Source organism: Poecilia reticulata, linkage group LG5 (genome assembly GCF_000633615.1).
Source record: "Poecilia reticulata strain Guanapo linkage group LG5, Guppy_female_1.0+MT, whole genome shotgun sequence".
NCBI lineage: Eukaryota > Metazoa > Chordata > Actinopteri > Cyprinodontiformes > Poeciliidae > Poecilia > Poecilia reticulata.
In genome coordinates, this window is record NC_024335.1 from 7,141,979 (window position 1) to 7,160,725 (window position 18,747).

The 18,747-nt window shown below is 36.9% G+C and overlaps 2 protein-coding genes across 5 annotated transcripts in view; both read right to left on the reverse strand.

Annotated features, from left to right (window-relative positions):
• atg7 (ATG7 autophagy related 7 homolog (S. cerevisiae)) overlaps positions 1 to 1,424 on the reverse strand; it is a 77,633-nt gene extending 76,209 nt beyond the window's left edge. For 3 of the 4 annotated variants that reach the window (XM_008408544.2, XM_017304974.1, XM_017304972.1), the window contains exon 1: positions 936 to 1,409. The gene's annotated coding sequence lies outside the window, so the exon portion shown is untranslated. Of the gene's footprint in view, positions 1 to 935 lie in introns of all 4 variants that reach the window. The other variant, XM_017304973.1, reaches the window with a different exon arrangement.
• A 5,418-nt stretch (positions 1,425 to 6,842) lies between these two features.
• On the reverse strand, positions 6,843 to 15,983 carry hrh1 (histamine receptor H1). Its single transcript, XM_008408543.2, has 3 exons — positions 15,914 to 15,983; positions 14,890 to 14,945; positions 6,843 to 10,841 (listed from the first exon to the last, which is right to left on the reverse strand). Exon 3 carries the CDS (start codon positions 10,680 to 10,682, stop codon positions 8,997 to 8,999), a length of 1,686 nt encoding a protein of 561 aa, XP_008406765.1. The 5' UTR covers positions 10,683 to 10,841; positions 14,890 to 14,945; positions 15,914 to 15,983; the 3' UTR covers positions 6,843 to 8,996.
• Positions 15,984 to 18,747: the final 2,764 nt, after the last annotated feature.

Consider the following 18,747-nt stretch of genomic DNA (forward strand, 5'->3'; position numbering starts at 1 on the left):
TTGCACTACACACCGGGCCTTGACATATGTCAGGGTTATGTTGCAAGTTGTCAGGATGTATGACTTTGACCAATCTGTCATCCACAGTATTTCCAGTGGAAAGTTTTACGTCACGATAAGTTACTAGCTTCACTGTTTCAGTTCTGTTGTAAAACAGAGAAATCATCAGATTGAGAAATGTTGGAAAACAAACTCTAACAAAGATGAGGGGAATCTCACCACAACATGGTTCCGTAACAGTAGAGGAAGAAACAGATGGGAGAACATAATAATAGTTCTGTCAGCCAAACTGCGACTCAACAGTTTCCTAACCTTTTAAGGAAACAAGCCCCATATACCGGCATCCTATTCAAGAACCTGTCAAAACGACCTATAGTTAATGTTCTGATACCAGAWAGCTGGCATAGTCTGACTGTGAAATGGGCTACATTGAAGTCACTGTTTGTGACTGCAAATGGCTTGAAACTGGTCTAAACTTCCAGCATATGGAAATGGACGTTCAAAGTCCCTATCCAAAATCTATGTAAGGAGGGTCAAAGTTTTAGTCTCTAAATTTGCAAAGCAGGAAGGAACACACACCTCAATATCTGCAGGGCTGACTGCTGGTGGTTCTATACTCCACACATTTAAATTTTTTATTAGCAAAACAAAAAAAAAMAGTCTTGTACTTTTTCACTTCACAATTTGTGTTGTGTGGCGTAAAAATTGTTGTGACTGGACAAAATATACTTTCCCTAAGCATATACTTTTTAAGGTTTTCCTTAATGAAGATGACTGCACCTTAAGCAGCTTAAACGTGACTCRTATACAATGAGATACAAAGAGTTACTTTTCGAGAAAGCACACAAATAACACAAACCAGACGATTCAGATTAGTTTTATCCACGAAAGATACATTTTAAAAAACAAAATTCCTCCAGTGTTTCTGTACTCACCCTGAGCTGCTACTTCCTGTTTCAGATGGTCACGTGAACGAAGGATTTGTCAATAAAGCGGTGCAGTGTGGGTAAAAGCAGCGCGTCACTTTTAGCTTAGCTGTTTGCGGCTTCCTCAGTGTTTTACGGCGCAAGAACCATGGAGTAAAAGACGAAGAACCAGAACAAGAACAAGAACACGCAAACGACGAAGCAAGAGAAAACAGACAGAAATCTGTAGGCGCCGTTTCTTTTCATCTCGGACGGAGAGATGAAGTGATAATAGAGGCTGCTAAAACACACTCAGTTGGTGATATAAGCCCTACTGTTTAGTCTCAGCAGGCAAAGCCTCACAAAAACACATCAATTATGAAACAGGTTCTCTATTTTACTTTGAGGAAAATGCAGAAATATATATATGAATATTATTTTCACCTGTGCGGTCACCAGAAAGTAAGAGATCCGACTCAGACAGAGGGGGGCGTGCGATAGTAAGTTAGGGACCGTCTGTAAATGTTTCTTTCCGGGAAAACGTCACACTTCAATTTTCAATCAAAAGAATAAATGTTTTTAAGGAATCCATTTTTGATTCATTTGACTATAGTTAAACCCAAAGATTRTTTCAGTTTAACCATATTTTTCTTATAAAAAAATTCTCAAACGATAATTAAATGTACTAATATTCATTTGAAGGGGAACATATTTTATTTTTTATTTACATTACAGCGATTAAAGTCTTTGAGGTTGGAAGACCTCTTTACCATTGCCCTAATTTTTACCTTCCTGCACAAATTGCTTAGGATTCTGAGTCTTGATTCTGGCTTGGCCATTTCTAAACAGGAATATCCTTTCCAGTCAGAACATGTTGGTAAAATTGAGATTATTTCAAACCTGAATTTGMCTACTACTGAATAACATTAGGCTTAACAATATATCACAGTGTATTAGAATTTGCTTGAAAATATACAGGCTAGGAAAAAATTACAAACCTAAAAACATTCCATCATCTAGYTGATTTTTGTAGACCAGTTATTTAATAAGCATTGTTTTCAAGGTAGACGTACATCCTGGTGTTTCCCATATATAATAAACATATTTTATGTTATTTAGAAAGAGAGAAAGCATACCCAATTTGTACGATAGAATTTACATGTTGGCATCAAAATACACAAAAACACCGTTAAGTTTTGCACATTGAAGTTTTTTCAACYATTAGAATTATTTCCCTTTTGCCAAAGTGTTTTCTGGCTTGCAGATAGGCTCACATAAGCTTCAAAACTGCATAACACAGAGCCATTTTACATTATTTTGTTGATATTATATATTTTTCATACCATACCATTTTTGACCCAAACAGAAAATTGATTACGTCCACATCCCTAAAAGCAGAATGTGAAAAATGTCTTCCTCCTTGGAATGCAACCAGTGCAGAAAGTTGGTATCATCCAAGTAACTGAGCYCAAAAATAAAATGGTCTGAGTTCAAATTACAGGAAAAACACCGTTCTTTGTCAGTAGAACATTAAACCTACTAACATGTCAAAATAAAAAGCTTTAATTCCACATTATGAGATTTTCTCTTCTACACGCATGCAGAAATAGAGAACAGTGTTGTTTGCATGTARGAGCTTGTATTGATTCATATTGGCCATTTATTTACCCACCTAATAGATTAATGTTGAAATTTGGTGTTATGTTTGCATTCTGGGAAGAAGAAAATTAATAAATGCATCCCAGATGAAGGAATTCTGCAGCTGGTCCCAAACTAACGTAACTGTCACTTGTGTGTTATGTTTTCATTAGGTGTAATATCTGTAAAATGTCACAGGTGTGAAGTAGAACTTGTCAGGGAAACGTTGACCATTTTAGCCCAATGGGACTAACATTAGCACCATACTGTCAGCGCTGTCAATTAGGAAAAGCTGAAGCACTTAGTAAATGTCAAAAACCAGGTTAGGTCATTTAGAAACACTGTCAACTCACATTTTCCACAGTCCTGTGATAAAACTGAGCTATTAAAAAGTTTTCTTTTCATATACTTTAGTTATGACTCAAACGAAATGCTCTCCACTCAGGTTAAATCCTGTATGACTGATACTTTAATGAGTAGTTGTATGGTGAACACTAAGGCTGAGCTGAGCGCTGGTGGCACGTAAGAGAGAACAGCATTAAACTGCAAACTGTGCGGGCGGCTCGTATCTGGGGAGAAAAATCTCTGTCAAGCAGCCATTTTCACCCTCACTCTCATGGCTGCTGCACGCTGTTTGGTGCCACTGRCGGTGAAATTAGAAATAGGGTGTAGGAATATGTTGTTGTTTTAGCCAGRGTAGAGAGACAGTGGAGAAGTAAAAGTGCTATTGTCTGCTCTACAGCTTGTGGTGAAGGCTCCCTACTGGTTGTAAAGAGCCCAGGGCTTCTGTACAGCTACTGACAGCGCACAGGGGCCAAAACTCAAACACTAGTCTTTAGGGCTAGTGTTTGRCTATATAATATATATACACATTAAAAGTGTCATAGACATACATTTTTCTTTCTTTTCTGTCTAAGGTGTTTAGTTTTAGAGGTTTTGGATTGCCGGTATAGACATAAAGTGGGAAATACAGTTAAAGTTAAATGCCAACAGATACCCTTATATCAAGTGGGTGCTTGCAGTGTCACATGCAGCAATAGATAATGTTGWATGCATTTCCTTATTAGTATTCTGTGCTGTGCAGTGCCCTGTARGGATGTTTGTCAGGTTTGACTCTTGGTTTGGAGCCCCACATAAGCACATGACTGTGTGATTTGACTGGGAAGAGTTGGTAAAAAAAAATATAATACGCATTACTATATATTTTTTTTTTGGCTCTAGTGGCCTTTATTTGATAGTTAATTGACAGGGTAATGAGAGAAGGGGAAAGACATGCAGCAAGGGTTGCCAAGGCCGGGAATTGAACCTGCAACAGCTGCGTCGAGGACTAAGGCCTCCATATGTGGGTTGTGATTAACCCCTGTGCCACCACAGCACACCCCGTTGATAGAAATAGTTTTAAATGCACAACTATTGAAGTAAAATTCTCCACAGGTGCCAAAAACATCCTATCCGGTCTACAGGTGCTTGATCAGCTCATGCGCACAAACCTCCAAAAGTACGACTATGACTCAGCCTAAAGATTTCAAATCTACTGAATACATGCAGAAAAAGGAAACCCAAATGACATGAAACAGTCATTTCATCTGCTAAAATAGAAAGTAAAAATTATCAGAAGTGTTGTCTAAGTTCAAACGGCCACTTGTGCAATGCTTCAGAAAAAATTGGAATTAGCAGGAATAATAGTTTCAAATAAAACAAAAAGGTGCATTAAACCGTCATGGCCTGTGTGGACGCTCACCACAAAACACTTCACTGCTGAAGGAAATATCTCTTTTGTTCATTTGTTCTTGGTGTTTGGACTTCAAAATAGGCATAAAAATAGTAAATGAACTGTCACAAAGTTTACACTAATTGTGATAGAAAACTTCATAAGCATCTGACAAAAACACAGACACACATATAGGGATCTTTGCCTTCACTGTTGTTGGATGGAGGTGCCTTTTACAAGTCTTGCAGAGGTGGGTGTTGGGGAATAATTGGTCCATAATTAGATGCATTATTTAAGCAAGTCATTAAGAATTTATGTTCTTTGCTCCGTGTTTACAGTAATAATATCTGGAGTGAATAAAACCTGATGAGGAACGTTTGACTTTACTGTAAATGTTTCCACCTATGATGACACCTTAMGGATGTTTTATTTTATACACCTACCTGACCAGGTGAACACTATTTCCATCTTAGTACTATCCTGCTCTAAACTGTCGGATTCGGATAGATTTGTTTGAATTTTACATGCAGCTGCATCTCTGAGAAAATTACAAGTCATATTGCATAAATCACACATTCATGGTTGCTTTTCCCACAGGGCTGTGCAATAATATATTTTACACTTTGGATAATGATAAGGGAGAAGRTGCTACATAACATCATAAAAAAAGAAAATGGACGTAGAAAGAAATTTCCCAGCAGAGAGAGGCTCTTTTGTCATTAAATGTTTACTGTTGTGTCTGGTGAGAACTGTTTCTGTGATTCTGACATCAGATTTGGCCAAAAATGTGCCTTGGCCTATTTTAACAGTTGTTACTTTTTATTTTCTGGTTACTATCTTTTATCTGCTTATAGGGCAAACATGCCACAGCCCAGCTATAACTACACGAGTTGGCACTGTTTAACCCTTTGTTAAAATTAAAATTAAATCTTTATCTTTTCAATAAATACTTATCAGTTAGTAATACAGTATTTTCATCACTTAGCTTTAAATAAATACCTTCATTTGTTTTCATGGGTCTTTTATCTTATGTTTTAGAGATGTAATGTTTGACATAAAAGTATTTCAAATTTGAGTTGTCTGTTTTCAGTGAATATTTGTAACCAATTATTACTACATTATGCATTCATTTTAAATCATCATTTTTATGTGTATAGCCATGAGGTAGTATTAGCAAAATTAGTTTTACATAATATAAAAAGGAAAATGGAAATAATTATATGGGTTAGGGATAAAYGTCATGTCAAAATTAAAATGTCTCTCAGCAATTGGAATGTAAATGAGCATATTTTAAAAGACAGAGCAAAGAAAACTGAAATAACAGGAAATAAATGTGTCCCTTTTTGACCCATGTTTTGCATATCAATTAGTGTGCATCTGTTTCTATTAAAGAGTTGATTTTGTTAAATTTATAAGCCAAGTTAAGCACAGTAACTTTCTAGTAAATATTTAATTTGACCTCTGGACACAATGTAATGTGTGTGGATTGTTCAATAACCAGAGCAATCCACACASACATAAAAATCAAAGCAAATTTCTCCCTAAATGATGTTATGTATAAAAAATGAGAATGTAAAAGTATTAAACACAGTTCCTTAAATTCCTTAAACACTTTCCACAAACTTTCTTGATAACTGCATTTAGATAGCAACCACAAGTAATCCTTAGGTGTGATATCGACCCGTTCTTCTACACAAACTGCCATCAACTTGAAAGGTCCAGGGTTTCTATGYACTCCTTCAGTTCTTTCTAATTGGAATCAAGTCAGGTGGCTAATTGGGCAACTTTAGAAGTTTTACTTCCTTTTTTCTGAAACCAATTAAGAGTTTCCTTGATTGTGTGTTTGGGAATAATGTCTTGGTTGGAAATCCACTCATTTAATCTTCAGATCATAATCAAGAACTGCAGTGGTAAGGACTGTGCCCCAAACAAGTGAATTCAAGGGTTTAATGAAGTGAGAGAATTAGACCCTTCCTCTTATAAAGGTTATACCTGGCCGTTGTCGGTTTTATGGTGAATTTAAGTTCTTCCTGCTTTTGGTTTATTTCTCATATGGCATTCACTGAAACATTCAGAGGATTAGAAGTACCGACATAGCCACTGGCATTTGTATGTTTAGCAACATTTGGAGTTTTTTAATTATCCTATCATACAACTTTGTATAATACTTTATTAAAGAKAACTTTTTATAGCCGATCAGTTAATATTAATCTGGCTGAAATTGATTTACAGTAGGCAGTAGGAATGCTTTCTACAGAGTTTTGCTGGTTTCTTAACTTCTAATGTTTTTTTGCAAACATTATTCAAAATATATTCCATGTTATTATCATTACACCCCCCATGTCCTTATTTGTGAATTAATTTACTTTGATTTCTCTGTACTTGTGGATTACTTGGCTTTTTGTCAACATCAGGTGTGAATTTTCTGTAACCTACATCAGAAATATGTAAACGCGGAGAACAAAATGTGGTTTCTGAGCTGACATTAATTCTATTTAATTATGTTGAGCCTATTTACAAAAGTTTTCTGAAGACACAATGTTGAAATGTGAGTGTATACCACACATGAAAGGGCAAGTTTTATTTAAAATCATGTGTAATTAATGAAAAAATCATGGAAAATCACAGAATTACCAACAGACTTAAGTGTCATGTTTCATGTTATTCAATTTTAACAACTTTAGAACACAAAATAAATTAAAACATTTTCACATAGCTCTAAATAAAAAATACTGCAGTTTGCTGTCAACTTGGACTCTTACTCCTGGCTATGAATGGAAATAGAAACACATTATTAATAAAACCGTCATTGATGCTTGCTGTGATTTACTGATTTATTGACATGTATATACAGTAAGTCCAGAGTTACAGGTTTAATTCTTTTGAAAGCATGTTTGGATTGTATTATGACAAAATATTTTTGACTCAATTCATGTTCATTTGAAGGGATATTTTTGATTTTGATTTTTAAAGGGAGGCTCTGTGGGGTTCTTATCCATCTTATAACACTTTCCTGATGCACATATAAAAACCTTAAAATTAATGCATATATAATARCTGTTGCACAATATTCCACTAATATAACTTGTGGGAGAAATGCTTAATGCTTAATTTCCATTACTACAAAATCAGTATAACTAAAGCTTTTCTTAATATATTCTTTATTTTTAATTATTTTTTAGTTGACTACTAGCTCCTATTCCCCAAGAGTGCAATTATGACACAAGGGCTCATTTCTGGAAGCTACTCTTCACCAAACTATTCAAGTGAAGCAAATGTTTATTATTTCATACAACAAKTCAAAAGAAGTMTTTGGAGCAATTAGCCTCTCAAAYTAACTTGTGAATATTTACAGCAAAGCTGGATGAGAATTCAAATTTATCTTGCCTTCACTCACAAAGAGGAGGATAGTAAGGAAGATACCAAATACATTGCTAAAGAGGACTGTGTCAAAACATACATGGCATCATGGGGTCACAGATCCTGCTTAGAAATAGCAGGACATCATGTCAACCGTTTGTGTAWGGAATGTCAAAAAAAAAAACCTGGTCTGCCCTACGAAACAAGTGTAAAGTTGGCTAAATTAGAGCAAAGAGCAAAGCCAGTGTCTGATATCCTATTTCAGTTTCAAAACTTCAATTGCATTTTATGCAAGCAGTATTTTACAAAGTGTTAGACTGTTGTCACTGTTGCATTGAAAGGTTATAGAGACAGTGGCCTGTTCTGTAACAACTTGCAACGTTGAGATAGGAATAGACACCAAAAATAACTCAAGTCAAGAAGTGTTAAATAGAATAAAACTGCATGTTTTTTAACCAATATAAAATTCTTGTTAAAGCTTATGCTATTTCTTTCAAAAAGTCTTCTTAAAAAGTGATGTAGCGTAAAGGGTTATAAATTTCATTCATTTTAATTTATTTTTAATAAAGCACCAATTCACAACAAATGTCATCTCAAGATACTTTAAAGACAAACAGATCCTAATCATAAATCACAGTTTAAATCCAATTAGATACAGTACAGTTCAGTCCAAAATATAATACAGTGCAGTTCAGTTTAACATGCCAACTAGTAAAAAGTTAAGGAAGGCCATCAAATTATATTGAGTGATAAACTTTGCAGCAATACCTCCTGAGTGACCAATTTACAAAAAAAGACAATTGATTGCATTGAGTCATTGACTAATAATGAGCATGGATGTGACAAAAGGAGAGAGTAGTGTTATCATGAGCTGTATGCATTTTTTTAGGGAACTGACTTACCTTAGGTTGGAAATAATCAATTTTTGGGCTGGCTCTGCTCTGCCTAACCACTAATTATACTCTGTGGTCACAACTTCTTTCTCTTTACGTTTTTACGAAAGTGACATTTTTCTCTGTCTCCTGCAAACATACATTTAATATTGACAACAACTCAATAGAAACCAACTTTAAGAAAATCTGACTTCTGCTCCCAAGAATGAATTCCTTTATCTCTGGACACAGTGCAATAACATCAGCAAAACAGACAAAAATAAATAACATTTTACTCTAAAAGACTCTTTGTAAAACGGCGAGTTACAAAAATAAAATCTGAGACTTAATGTACAAAACAAGCTGCCACCCAAAATATGCTTTTACTTTATCAACAATAAAAAAAAACATCCAAGACCATCAACTTTTTTTTTTGTATCATCTATTATTATTGGTAACACTTGAAGAGCTCAGAATTCGTGTGACTCTTTGCTCTTGCAGTCACATCAGTCACAAATTGATCTTGAGAATATTTTTGAAAACACGTTTAAAGTTTCCATTGCAGAGTGGGTATATGAAAGGGTTCAGAGTGGAATTGATGTAACCAAGCCAAATGGTGAACATGTGAAGATCGTGGTGCACGCACTCTGGGCAGAAAGCCATGACCATGAAAACTATGAAATAAGGAATCCAACACAGCAAGAAAGCAGCGATTATGAAACCTAACTGCTTGGCAGCTTTGTGCTCCTTGTGAATCCTCAGACTTTGAATTCGATGTCGTGATTGGTCTATGAACCTGTGCCACGCCTGTTTCAGAGTCACTCCATTATCCGAGTCTATTCTGGTGTCCTCCACTCCTTCCTCGGGCCATGGTAGCGCCTGACTGGGGTCGTAGCTGTTGCAGAGCACATCTGTGTACCTCTGCACGTCTGACACTGGACTGATACCGCAAACTCCACTCACAGAGTTTGTCACTGTGACATGGCATTCATTGAGAGAAGCCTGATGTTTGTTCTCATTGTTTCCACCTGAGCATGCCATATCCTGCGGCGCAGACGACTGGCTCAGGGGAAGCTCTGGTCCTGGCTGCCTCTCTTCGGGTGACAGGGAGCACGTTTTACCCCTCCGGGCCATTCGGAGCCGCTTTGTTGTCATGGAAAGAAGTGACGACTGTTGGCACTTTACGCCTATTTTTCTGTGAGTTCTAAAAGAAGCAGATTTAGTTTTCTCACCATCTTCAAGTGAATATGTTTGAGCTAGAGTGTTCTGATCTAGCAGTCCGTCTTTTTTTAGTTGTTTGAGGGAAACCTCTGTTTCGTTCCCGAGGGATTTGGAGTCATTTTTTTTAGGGCTCGGGGCATTGCCTCCATTCTCATTTTCTCCAAATGAGTCTGCTGGATGAATGATCCGCTCTCTGTCTCGTAGATGCTGCCTCACYGCCAAGTAGATGTGTGTGTAAAACCACAACATCAAAATTGAGGGTACATAGAAGTTGAAAACCGCTGTTATCACCTTGAACCACGTAACAAAGCGAAAGTCTGTGTCACATTTGTTCTCCTCCTCAGGTTTRAGGTYCACATGTGTGAACGACCTCCATCCTAAAATAGGGATTATCCACATCATTGAAAGTAACCAAGCCCCAGAGATCATCAAGCTCGCTTTTCCTCGTGTTCGATACTTTAGGTATTTCAGAGGTTGTCTGACTGAGCGGTACCGATCCAAACACAGGATAAACAAGCTAAAGATTGATGCTGTGCTGGCCACATAATCCATGATCAACCAAAACTGGCACACCGCTCGCCCCAGACTCCACTCATCCTCCAGCAGATACATCAAGTTCAGGGGCATAACTGTCGTTCCCACAATCAGATCTGCCACTGACAGGCTAACAATGTACAGGTTTCCCACCGTGTGGAGAGTTTTTTCTTTCTTCACTGCATAGAGGACAAGCAGGTTCATTATGATGGTGAGAAGCGATAAGAGCCCCAACGACACTCCAAGGAGAGCGTTATGGAGTGAGTAATGCAAGGTCTCGGTTTCGTTGAGCCTTGGATCATCACCATACGGATGGTTGCTCCAGCTTTTGTTGCTGTTGTTGACATAGCTGTTGGGGTTGAGGTMCAGGAAGTCTGCAAAAGGTAATAGACCAGATTCCATCATGTTAGGTGAGATGAAGTCTTCCGTATCCAGTCCCATTCTGGACAGCTGTTGGTTGTTTGGCCATTAGATTGAAGCCTTTTATTTCTTGTGTCTCCCTGTGCTTTGGCTACAGCAGTTGCAGAAACAACAGCCAATCTTCAGTGCTGGTCAGTGTTTCCTTTGTCACTTGGTGTATGTTGCTCAAAATCCAAATATCTGCAACACACAAAGCATGACAAATGAGCCTTCTGAAATGTATGCATTGCATGAAATTTGTTGAGTTGACGTAATGAAGCAAAATGGTAAACACTTTGAACATATCCTGGTGCAATTTTATTCCATCATCCAAAAAAGAAAAACCAWCAAACAGCTGTTAACCTAAAACGACCAGGCCTTTCACCTAAACTAAGTTTTAATCAGAGCTGCAACCAAAAGGTCAATTGTTACTTTGGAGAAGTTGCACAGATTTAAAACTCATGTAAAAAAATCTATTAAAATTATTATTAGTTGTGCTCATCTGGAGAACTGGACAAATTTGTTCATTTTCAAAGGGCAGCAAGATGGAAGAAAGAAAGAAAACAAAACTCAAATGAATTTATGTTTGTAGTTTGCCACATACACAKCTAACATGTGTAAGGAAGTGCTCCGGTTAGACGACATCAGAAAAGTTACATCTTTTAGTCCACATCACCCTAAATACAACATTCCTACAGAGAAACATGGTGGTGGTAGCATCATGGTAAGGTCCCCCCCCCCCCAACAAAAACAGGAGCACTGGTCAGAGATGAATGGAACTAACCCTGCAGAAAACATATAAGAGACTGGCCAAACTGGGGCACCTCCCAGTAGGCCAATGACTATAAACAAAGCCACAGCTTGGTTTAGATCAAATTATATTCATGTGTTAGAATGGTCCAGTCAAAGTCCACACCTGAACATGAGAATCTGCAGTAAGACCTACAGAAAATGTTGATCACAAACTCACTCAGTTTGAGCTGTTTAGACAAAAAGAAATCAGTTACATTTAGTCTCTGGATGTTGGTAGAGACATATCCCAAAAGACCTACAGCTGTAATTGCAGCAGAATTATTGACTCAGCAAGGCTGATTATAAATGCACCTCTCACACGGTGAAAATGTCACAATTATGTACTTTGTGTTTGAAGTTCAAGGTGTCTTTGTGTTTGAGGCTGTAAAGCGACAAAACGGATGAGTGTGTGAGTGGTATTTGCAAGAAACTGTAAGAATATAAGACACAGACTGCAGGCTAAATAAAAACAAATAACTAAAATCACACAATCCTTCACACTATTTTAATGTATTCTGTCTTCTGGTTTATATCTTCTAGCAAATATCATTAACTAAATTGTTTTCTATTTAATTTCAGTGGAACTAAAATGGGGTTTTGACCTCAGTCGCAGACTGACAGAAATAACATATTGGTGTGTATTTTCTTGGATTATTTCAACAGCGAACTCTGCAGCTTTGAAGAGAGTTAAATCTGTGTTCATCTCYCTCTCATTCACTGTCCAGCTGGCTTTCTTCAACACTTACACAAGGAAAGGGCAGCGAGATGGGATTCCATCACCAACCCAGCAGCAGAAAAACTGAGCAGAAAAGGAGCCACTGCTAATACGTCTCCAGTGCCATATGATGGATGCCRTGTCCCAGGGTTTTCAAAATCATATACAGCAACTCTTYTGGATGATGAAGTGCTCCAAGTGATTTTAAAACATATCGCTGTGGTGCTGGAAAACACTCATCTGTAGCAGTTGGGGGTATCGATTTTTTATGAGAACGGACTAAAATAAGCCAGTTGCCATGGGTGCAGGTGACGTTGTTTGTTTATAGATTCAAATTTTTTAAATATTTTAATTGAACTCCTTTTCATTTYGACATTTCTGTGRTCTTTGCCAATTTAAAAGCATAAATATTTAAAATAAGYGCACCATTTAATCAATTGGCATGTCAAATGCCTTAAAATACGGAACCTGCATTCAGAAAAATAATCACAGATTTCACAGTGCTGATAAGACCTACATTAGCATAATAATGTCATGTGTAAGTCTGTTTCTATTCGATCGGTTTGTGTGAATACATGCTTACTCATTGATGACATAAGCAGCAGGAGAAGAAAAAGATCCTTTCTAAGGTTTAGTGTTCAGTGTGGAGGATGAAAAAACACACACACCAACTGAGAGCTGAGAGGGTTGGTGGTGCATCCATAACAACTGTCATCGTGGTTCCACATTAATGGAGAAAGCTTTTTACAGGGAGTTAAGCTGAACAATCAAATTTTGGTTTTGTTTTGTTTTTTTTCCCCACCATGTTTTAATTTGGCCCAAAACTTTTAAGGGCTTACATCAGAATCTGACGTGGGGAACCAATTCCAGTTCAAAGAACTTATAAAATAAGTAAAACAATAAAATGTATAAGCAATGTTATTTCTTTGAATAGAATAAAATAGAATAGAATAGAATAGAATAGAATAGAATAGAATAGAATAGAATAGAATAGAATAGAATAGAATAGAATAGAACTAAAGTGACAATATGAGATGGGGCGTCCAGATGTTAACTGAAATGTTATTTAAAATGAGAACAACTTTGCAAATAAATGTACAAACACCAGCATGTATGTAGACACTTATTGAGTTTGTCGGGACCAGTGATGATAATATAGTCTATCTAAGGAAGGATCTATGATAACAAGTCTTTGTGCACTTAGGATGCAGCTGAAGCTGCTCTCCAGTTCATTTTATCTAGTGCAGAGGACCACAAAGTGCTTTGGTGGTAAGATACATTGTAGCAACAGCTGCCCTTGGCCCTCTTAGCACCACCAGAAGGCAAGGCGGGCGAAATGTCGTGCCCAAGATGCATAGAGAGGACAAAGCGGGGATTTTGAACAGGCAAACCACCAGCTACAGGTCGTACTCCTCCCTCCCGAGTCACCTTCAACCCAACTCACCAGGTAGTCATGCTTGGTGTCCCTGATGTGCAGGGTTTAAATGTGGATAGAGAAAAGTTGGAGAGGAAAATCTAACCAGTCAATATGACTGCTGCACAGGCACAACTAAATCAATAACAAAATTTTGTCAGTATATCAAATTTCACTGTTGAGAATCAAATAAAATAAAATTTATTGTACAGATAATTAAAAAAAYATGAAATCYAATTTCAACAGTAATACTACTAGCATGGTTATCACACCATAGATATTTTCTATTTATGATCACAGTAGTATATATCTGTTTTTGTTTTTTTTTTATATTTATATTTTCAAGACATTGACCCAACATTTGCTATAAAACTTAAAAGTATCCTCATTTTTGAATAACCTAAACTACTAATTAAATGTTTTGAGGCTCATGCTTCTCTGCTGACCTGTTTCCCCGCCTCAGGGCAGCTGAATTGCTTATACCTTGGGCCAGCTTTAAATATAAGCATTACAGTTGATGGATGGATGTTTTTTTTTTCCATCTTTCACCCATTTGTAAACAGAAGCGAAGCCACATTCCAGTTGTTTTATTTTATTTTTTTTTAAAAGCAAAATAAATATATATGATACAATAACAGACTCTGTGAAAAGGGAAGCAGARGCTGTAAATGTGCTATCCCTTATATCCTGATGACATCCCATAAAGAGAGCTCARTAAAAACATTTAATTTAACAATATCACCTGAAGCTTCCATAAATATTACTGGTGTTAAATCTGAGGTAAATGTGCATCATTCCCATCGCTATGTGCCTTGGAGTCTGGACTGTACCTGCCTCCGCAACACAAGCATTTAGCCACCGTCTTACTCACAGTTCTCACAGACAACGAGACTACGTAAGGATATAAACAGCATGGAGAATAAACCTGCTGTGCGCTGCACGTAGGATCACCGCGCCAGAAAACAACCGGATAACGTTCAGTTGTATAACTGCTACAATGCAATCATGTGTAATGAATGCAAAATGTTTTAATTTCATTACAGAAAGGAACACACAATAATTATTGCGTCGTTAGCCCTCTTGCAGCTCAATAGCGCGCATCTAGCAAAAAAGATATTATCGGTAGACGTGCAGGAAGACACCTGTTGAGAAGCGGCGGTAATAATGTTACACAAGGAACTTTCTTCTCCTGCCAAAACATCCACAAAATGCGCATTTTATCTACAATTTGCCAAAACCACGGCTGCAAGTCTCTCCATAAAAAAAGTTTCACTTAAAAAAAAAAACACACAAAAAAAAACACAACTTATGCGAAGTGTTAGACTTACTGTAAGAGACAGACGCTCAGTAAAATCCTCTTCCAAGCTGTTTTCCGCTCAGGAATCTGAAAATGAATGAGAGACAGGTTGGAATTGGAAATGGATCGTTATCATCCCTCCCTCAGCTCCGTCCTTCCTCCTTGTTCACGTCTCTGGACTGAACTTTGGAGTTAATATGATAAACCGGCGAACAGCAGCTCGTCAGGCTGTAGGAACGGGGGTTTTACTGGGAATGGCGCATAATGATTTGCAGTGCCATGATTCAGTGGATGATTCACTGGACAATTACGCGCAGACTGTGAGCAACTTCCTCATCCTCATAGTAGACCTGGATTTTACTGTAAATAATAAAAAGAAATTAGACGCCTCCAGATCTCGAGAAATAACAGAGCTTATTAGAGGAAAGTGAATTAATTTTCATTTGCGCAAGAATTATGCTTGTCAGGATAATTGGAAGAATAATTTGCTTTTCCAAGACCACGAGAATTGTGCGCATCATGAAACAAACCTTGGTTTTGGAGTAACAGAGATCTCTTCAGGGGTTTCTAGTCAAGCACTGATAACTGCTAAAATGTGGAACATGAGAAAAAATGTGACTAGAACTCAAGGATTTTCTTTTATTTATTTAAAAAAAAAAGCGATGCTAAATGAATTTCTTGTTCATATTCATATAAAGCCAGCGTTTTCGGACTCCGTCTGCTGGTAATTGAATGTCTGGACAACTAATGAGCAAGTTTGGCAAATTTATTGTCACCTTGTTTTGACACCTAGTAACAGCTCTCTGCCTGGTGCAATCATTACCTGGATACAACACTAATACGGTCATGCGTATTTTTTTATTTTTTTTTTAAGATACATGCCGACATTTGCAGAGGGAGCTAAAAATATTCTTGCTGAGAGACGGAAGTTTTCACTCTTACATCATGGCAAAGCGAAATAAAGTGGGCAGAACTTCCCAATTGTCAAGGGTTTTGCATATCAGGGCATAATAAAAAAAGGAATCTGGTCCACATTAGGTTTTGATATTTCAAACCTCATGGATCTGAAGCAGGGGTCTGCAAGTCCAGTCTTTGAGGGCCATTGTCCTGCAACATTGAGATGTTTCTACGCTTCAACACACTTAAGTCAAACAATCAGGTTACAAGCAGGATTCTGGATAACCTGACTGCATAATGACGAGGTGATTCAGTCATTTGGTTCAGGTGTGTTGGACCAGGTACATGTCTAGAAGTTCAAAGACACCAGTCCTTGTGGSCTGGAGTGGAAGACAAAAGGCACACAGCAGATTACACACTTTCACTAAATATTACATAAAAGCAAACCAGAACGAAAATTTTATTGTGGAAAAACAATTAGTGCATGCCATGATTCCAAAGAATAGAGATCAACAATTTCCTACAATATTTTTTTTTTCTACTTTCCTTTTTTTTCAATCAAACAACTTTATTGCACTCTGGTGATTTTGACCACACAAATTGTGGTGAAAATCTCCAAAAGATAGATATCTTTTGGAGATATCTATCACACCACAATTTGTGTAGCTTCAGTTTTTTTAGGTTTACAGAAATTTTGTTTTTAAGCCAAATTGGACATTCATGATAGGAACCTAACCATTCAACCAAACAACACTGAAATAAAACATTGCAGTTTCATTTGATATGAACCATATAGCTTGACATATGGATCAGACATTTGAAGGTCATATGTCTGTGCTTTTCAGACATTTCAAGATTTCATACGTGTTACAAGTGCTTTAAGGTAGAAAATCCTTTCAGCCAGAAGCCATAATAAAAAAAAAATGGTCAGAGATGAGAGATGACCTATTCAGTTGTCTTAAGAGCTTGAACACTAGGTGTTGACTGGCAAAGTACTTGGCATGATTGGATTTGTGACAGTCTTCCCAGTAGGCTAGAGGTTAATACTATCACCTCACAGCAAGAAATTTATAGATCATCTGTGCACGACTTTTGTTGTGAAGTCGGCATGTGTGCAAGCATTCATCCAGACATCCTGGTTTCCTCCTTTGGTCCAAAGACATCGAGGTTGAGTTAACTGGTGATCCTTAATTTACCTTGCAAGGGAAGGTTAGTATGCATAGTTGCCTGCTGTGTCTCTGTTGTGGCACCGTCATGGACTGACAACCTGTTGTGTAACTGGCTTCTCTCCTGCGGACTACTAGAATAAACACTGACACCCCTGCAGCTCCAGCAAAGAGAGAGCAGAAAGTAGATAGATTTCTAAGACATCATCTCTGCTGCTGGGAAAGCATCATTATGTCTCTATTTTAAGGAAAATAAAATATGCAGAATGTATAAAAAATGTGTCTTGTCCAGATCATCTGATATAATTTTTTTCCCTTTTGGAAGCTTCTGATCCAGATTTACAGGAGTTTTAGTTGCATTACAGTATAAAACAACAATCAGATGATTTTAAAAGTTATTTTCTAATTAATTTCCAAAGAGAACAGATGAAAGGAGCATTTGGTGTAATTAGAAGTTCAGAGCATGTGCATAAAATTATTTGAGTCAAACAAAGGTAAACCATGACAAGGAAATCACAAACAGCTTGCATTGTTATGTTTTTTATTTCTTATTTCGTCTTGTAGAGCAACTTTAAATAAACATTTTTATTAGGAAAACATTTTCCTTGTAGATACGGTTAAAAAAGCAATGACTGGTTTATCTATGTTCACATTGATTCAACTCTGGCTTCCTCCCACTGAAAGTTTGTTCTCTTTAAATTATCTTTAGTTATAATGGTGTATGTGGTGGTTTGTCCTGTGTGTCTCTGTAATGGACTGCTCTGCTACGCTCCCCCATGACCCTGTACAGACAAGTGGCAACAGTGCATGAATGGACCAATAGATTGATGGTATTAGTTGATATCCCACTTTATTTCTCAAAATAAGTCAAGTTTAGCATTTTCCACAATTATTAAATTTCATTTTCAAGATTTTAAAGACCGTATCAAACTTCTATTTTTTTTTTTTTTGCTAGGATGAGTAATCCTCCTATGATTTATTTTCAAACAGATATTATCTTACAAGCTATTCAACAATAAACATAAATGTTTTTGGACCAGAAGCATTGCTCAGTTTGTCATTTTAATTATTTATAGAAATGTGAATTGTTGAATTTTGAGATTTAAATTAGTGTCAAATGTCCTTATTTTATGTGAACTAGCAACATCTGTTTCCATGAATGATTTTTAAAAATGACATGAAGTGATTCTGAGGGACAAAGGCCATCTGAGATGTGACTGCGATCAACCAAACAGATGCAGAACATTTGGACAATCATGCTGTCAGTGAAAGATTGTAAATGTAGAAACAGCTTTCTTTCAGCTTCTGCCTCATTTTCTGCCATTAATGCTCATCTTCAAAACTCTGAAAGAGCATTGAATCAGTGGACGCCATTAAGCTCTGTGTTTCTTAAACACAGATGTTGTTGGGTTCAATCTTTGTCAAAATTATATTTATGTTATGTTTAATTACTGGAAATTAGCCAGTACTATTCTGCACGCTTTTTCTTTTAACAGTAACAGTAAAATATTTTCTTATTTTTTGTTGGATATAAACTCCGTCCATGATACATTCAATATCTAGGGAGCTCTGTCTTTATTATCTTTCACGGATACCAATTATCATTTATCTTTTCTCTGAACTTCACATTTACTATCTTGTGTTTGCCTGTCACACAAATTCCTATAAAACACAATTTAGTTTGCGGGTATAACGTGAAAAAAGAGGAACAAGTTCAATGATTATAATTTATTTTCCAAGGCACTGTCAGTGTTTGTAGTTTATTTGTATTTTTCTATGCTTTTGGCTACCTTTCTGAGCCTGAATCCCATGGAAATGGAGGTGAA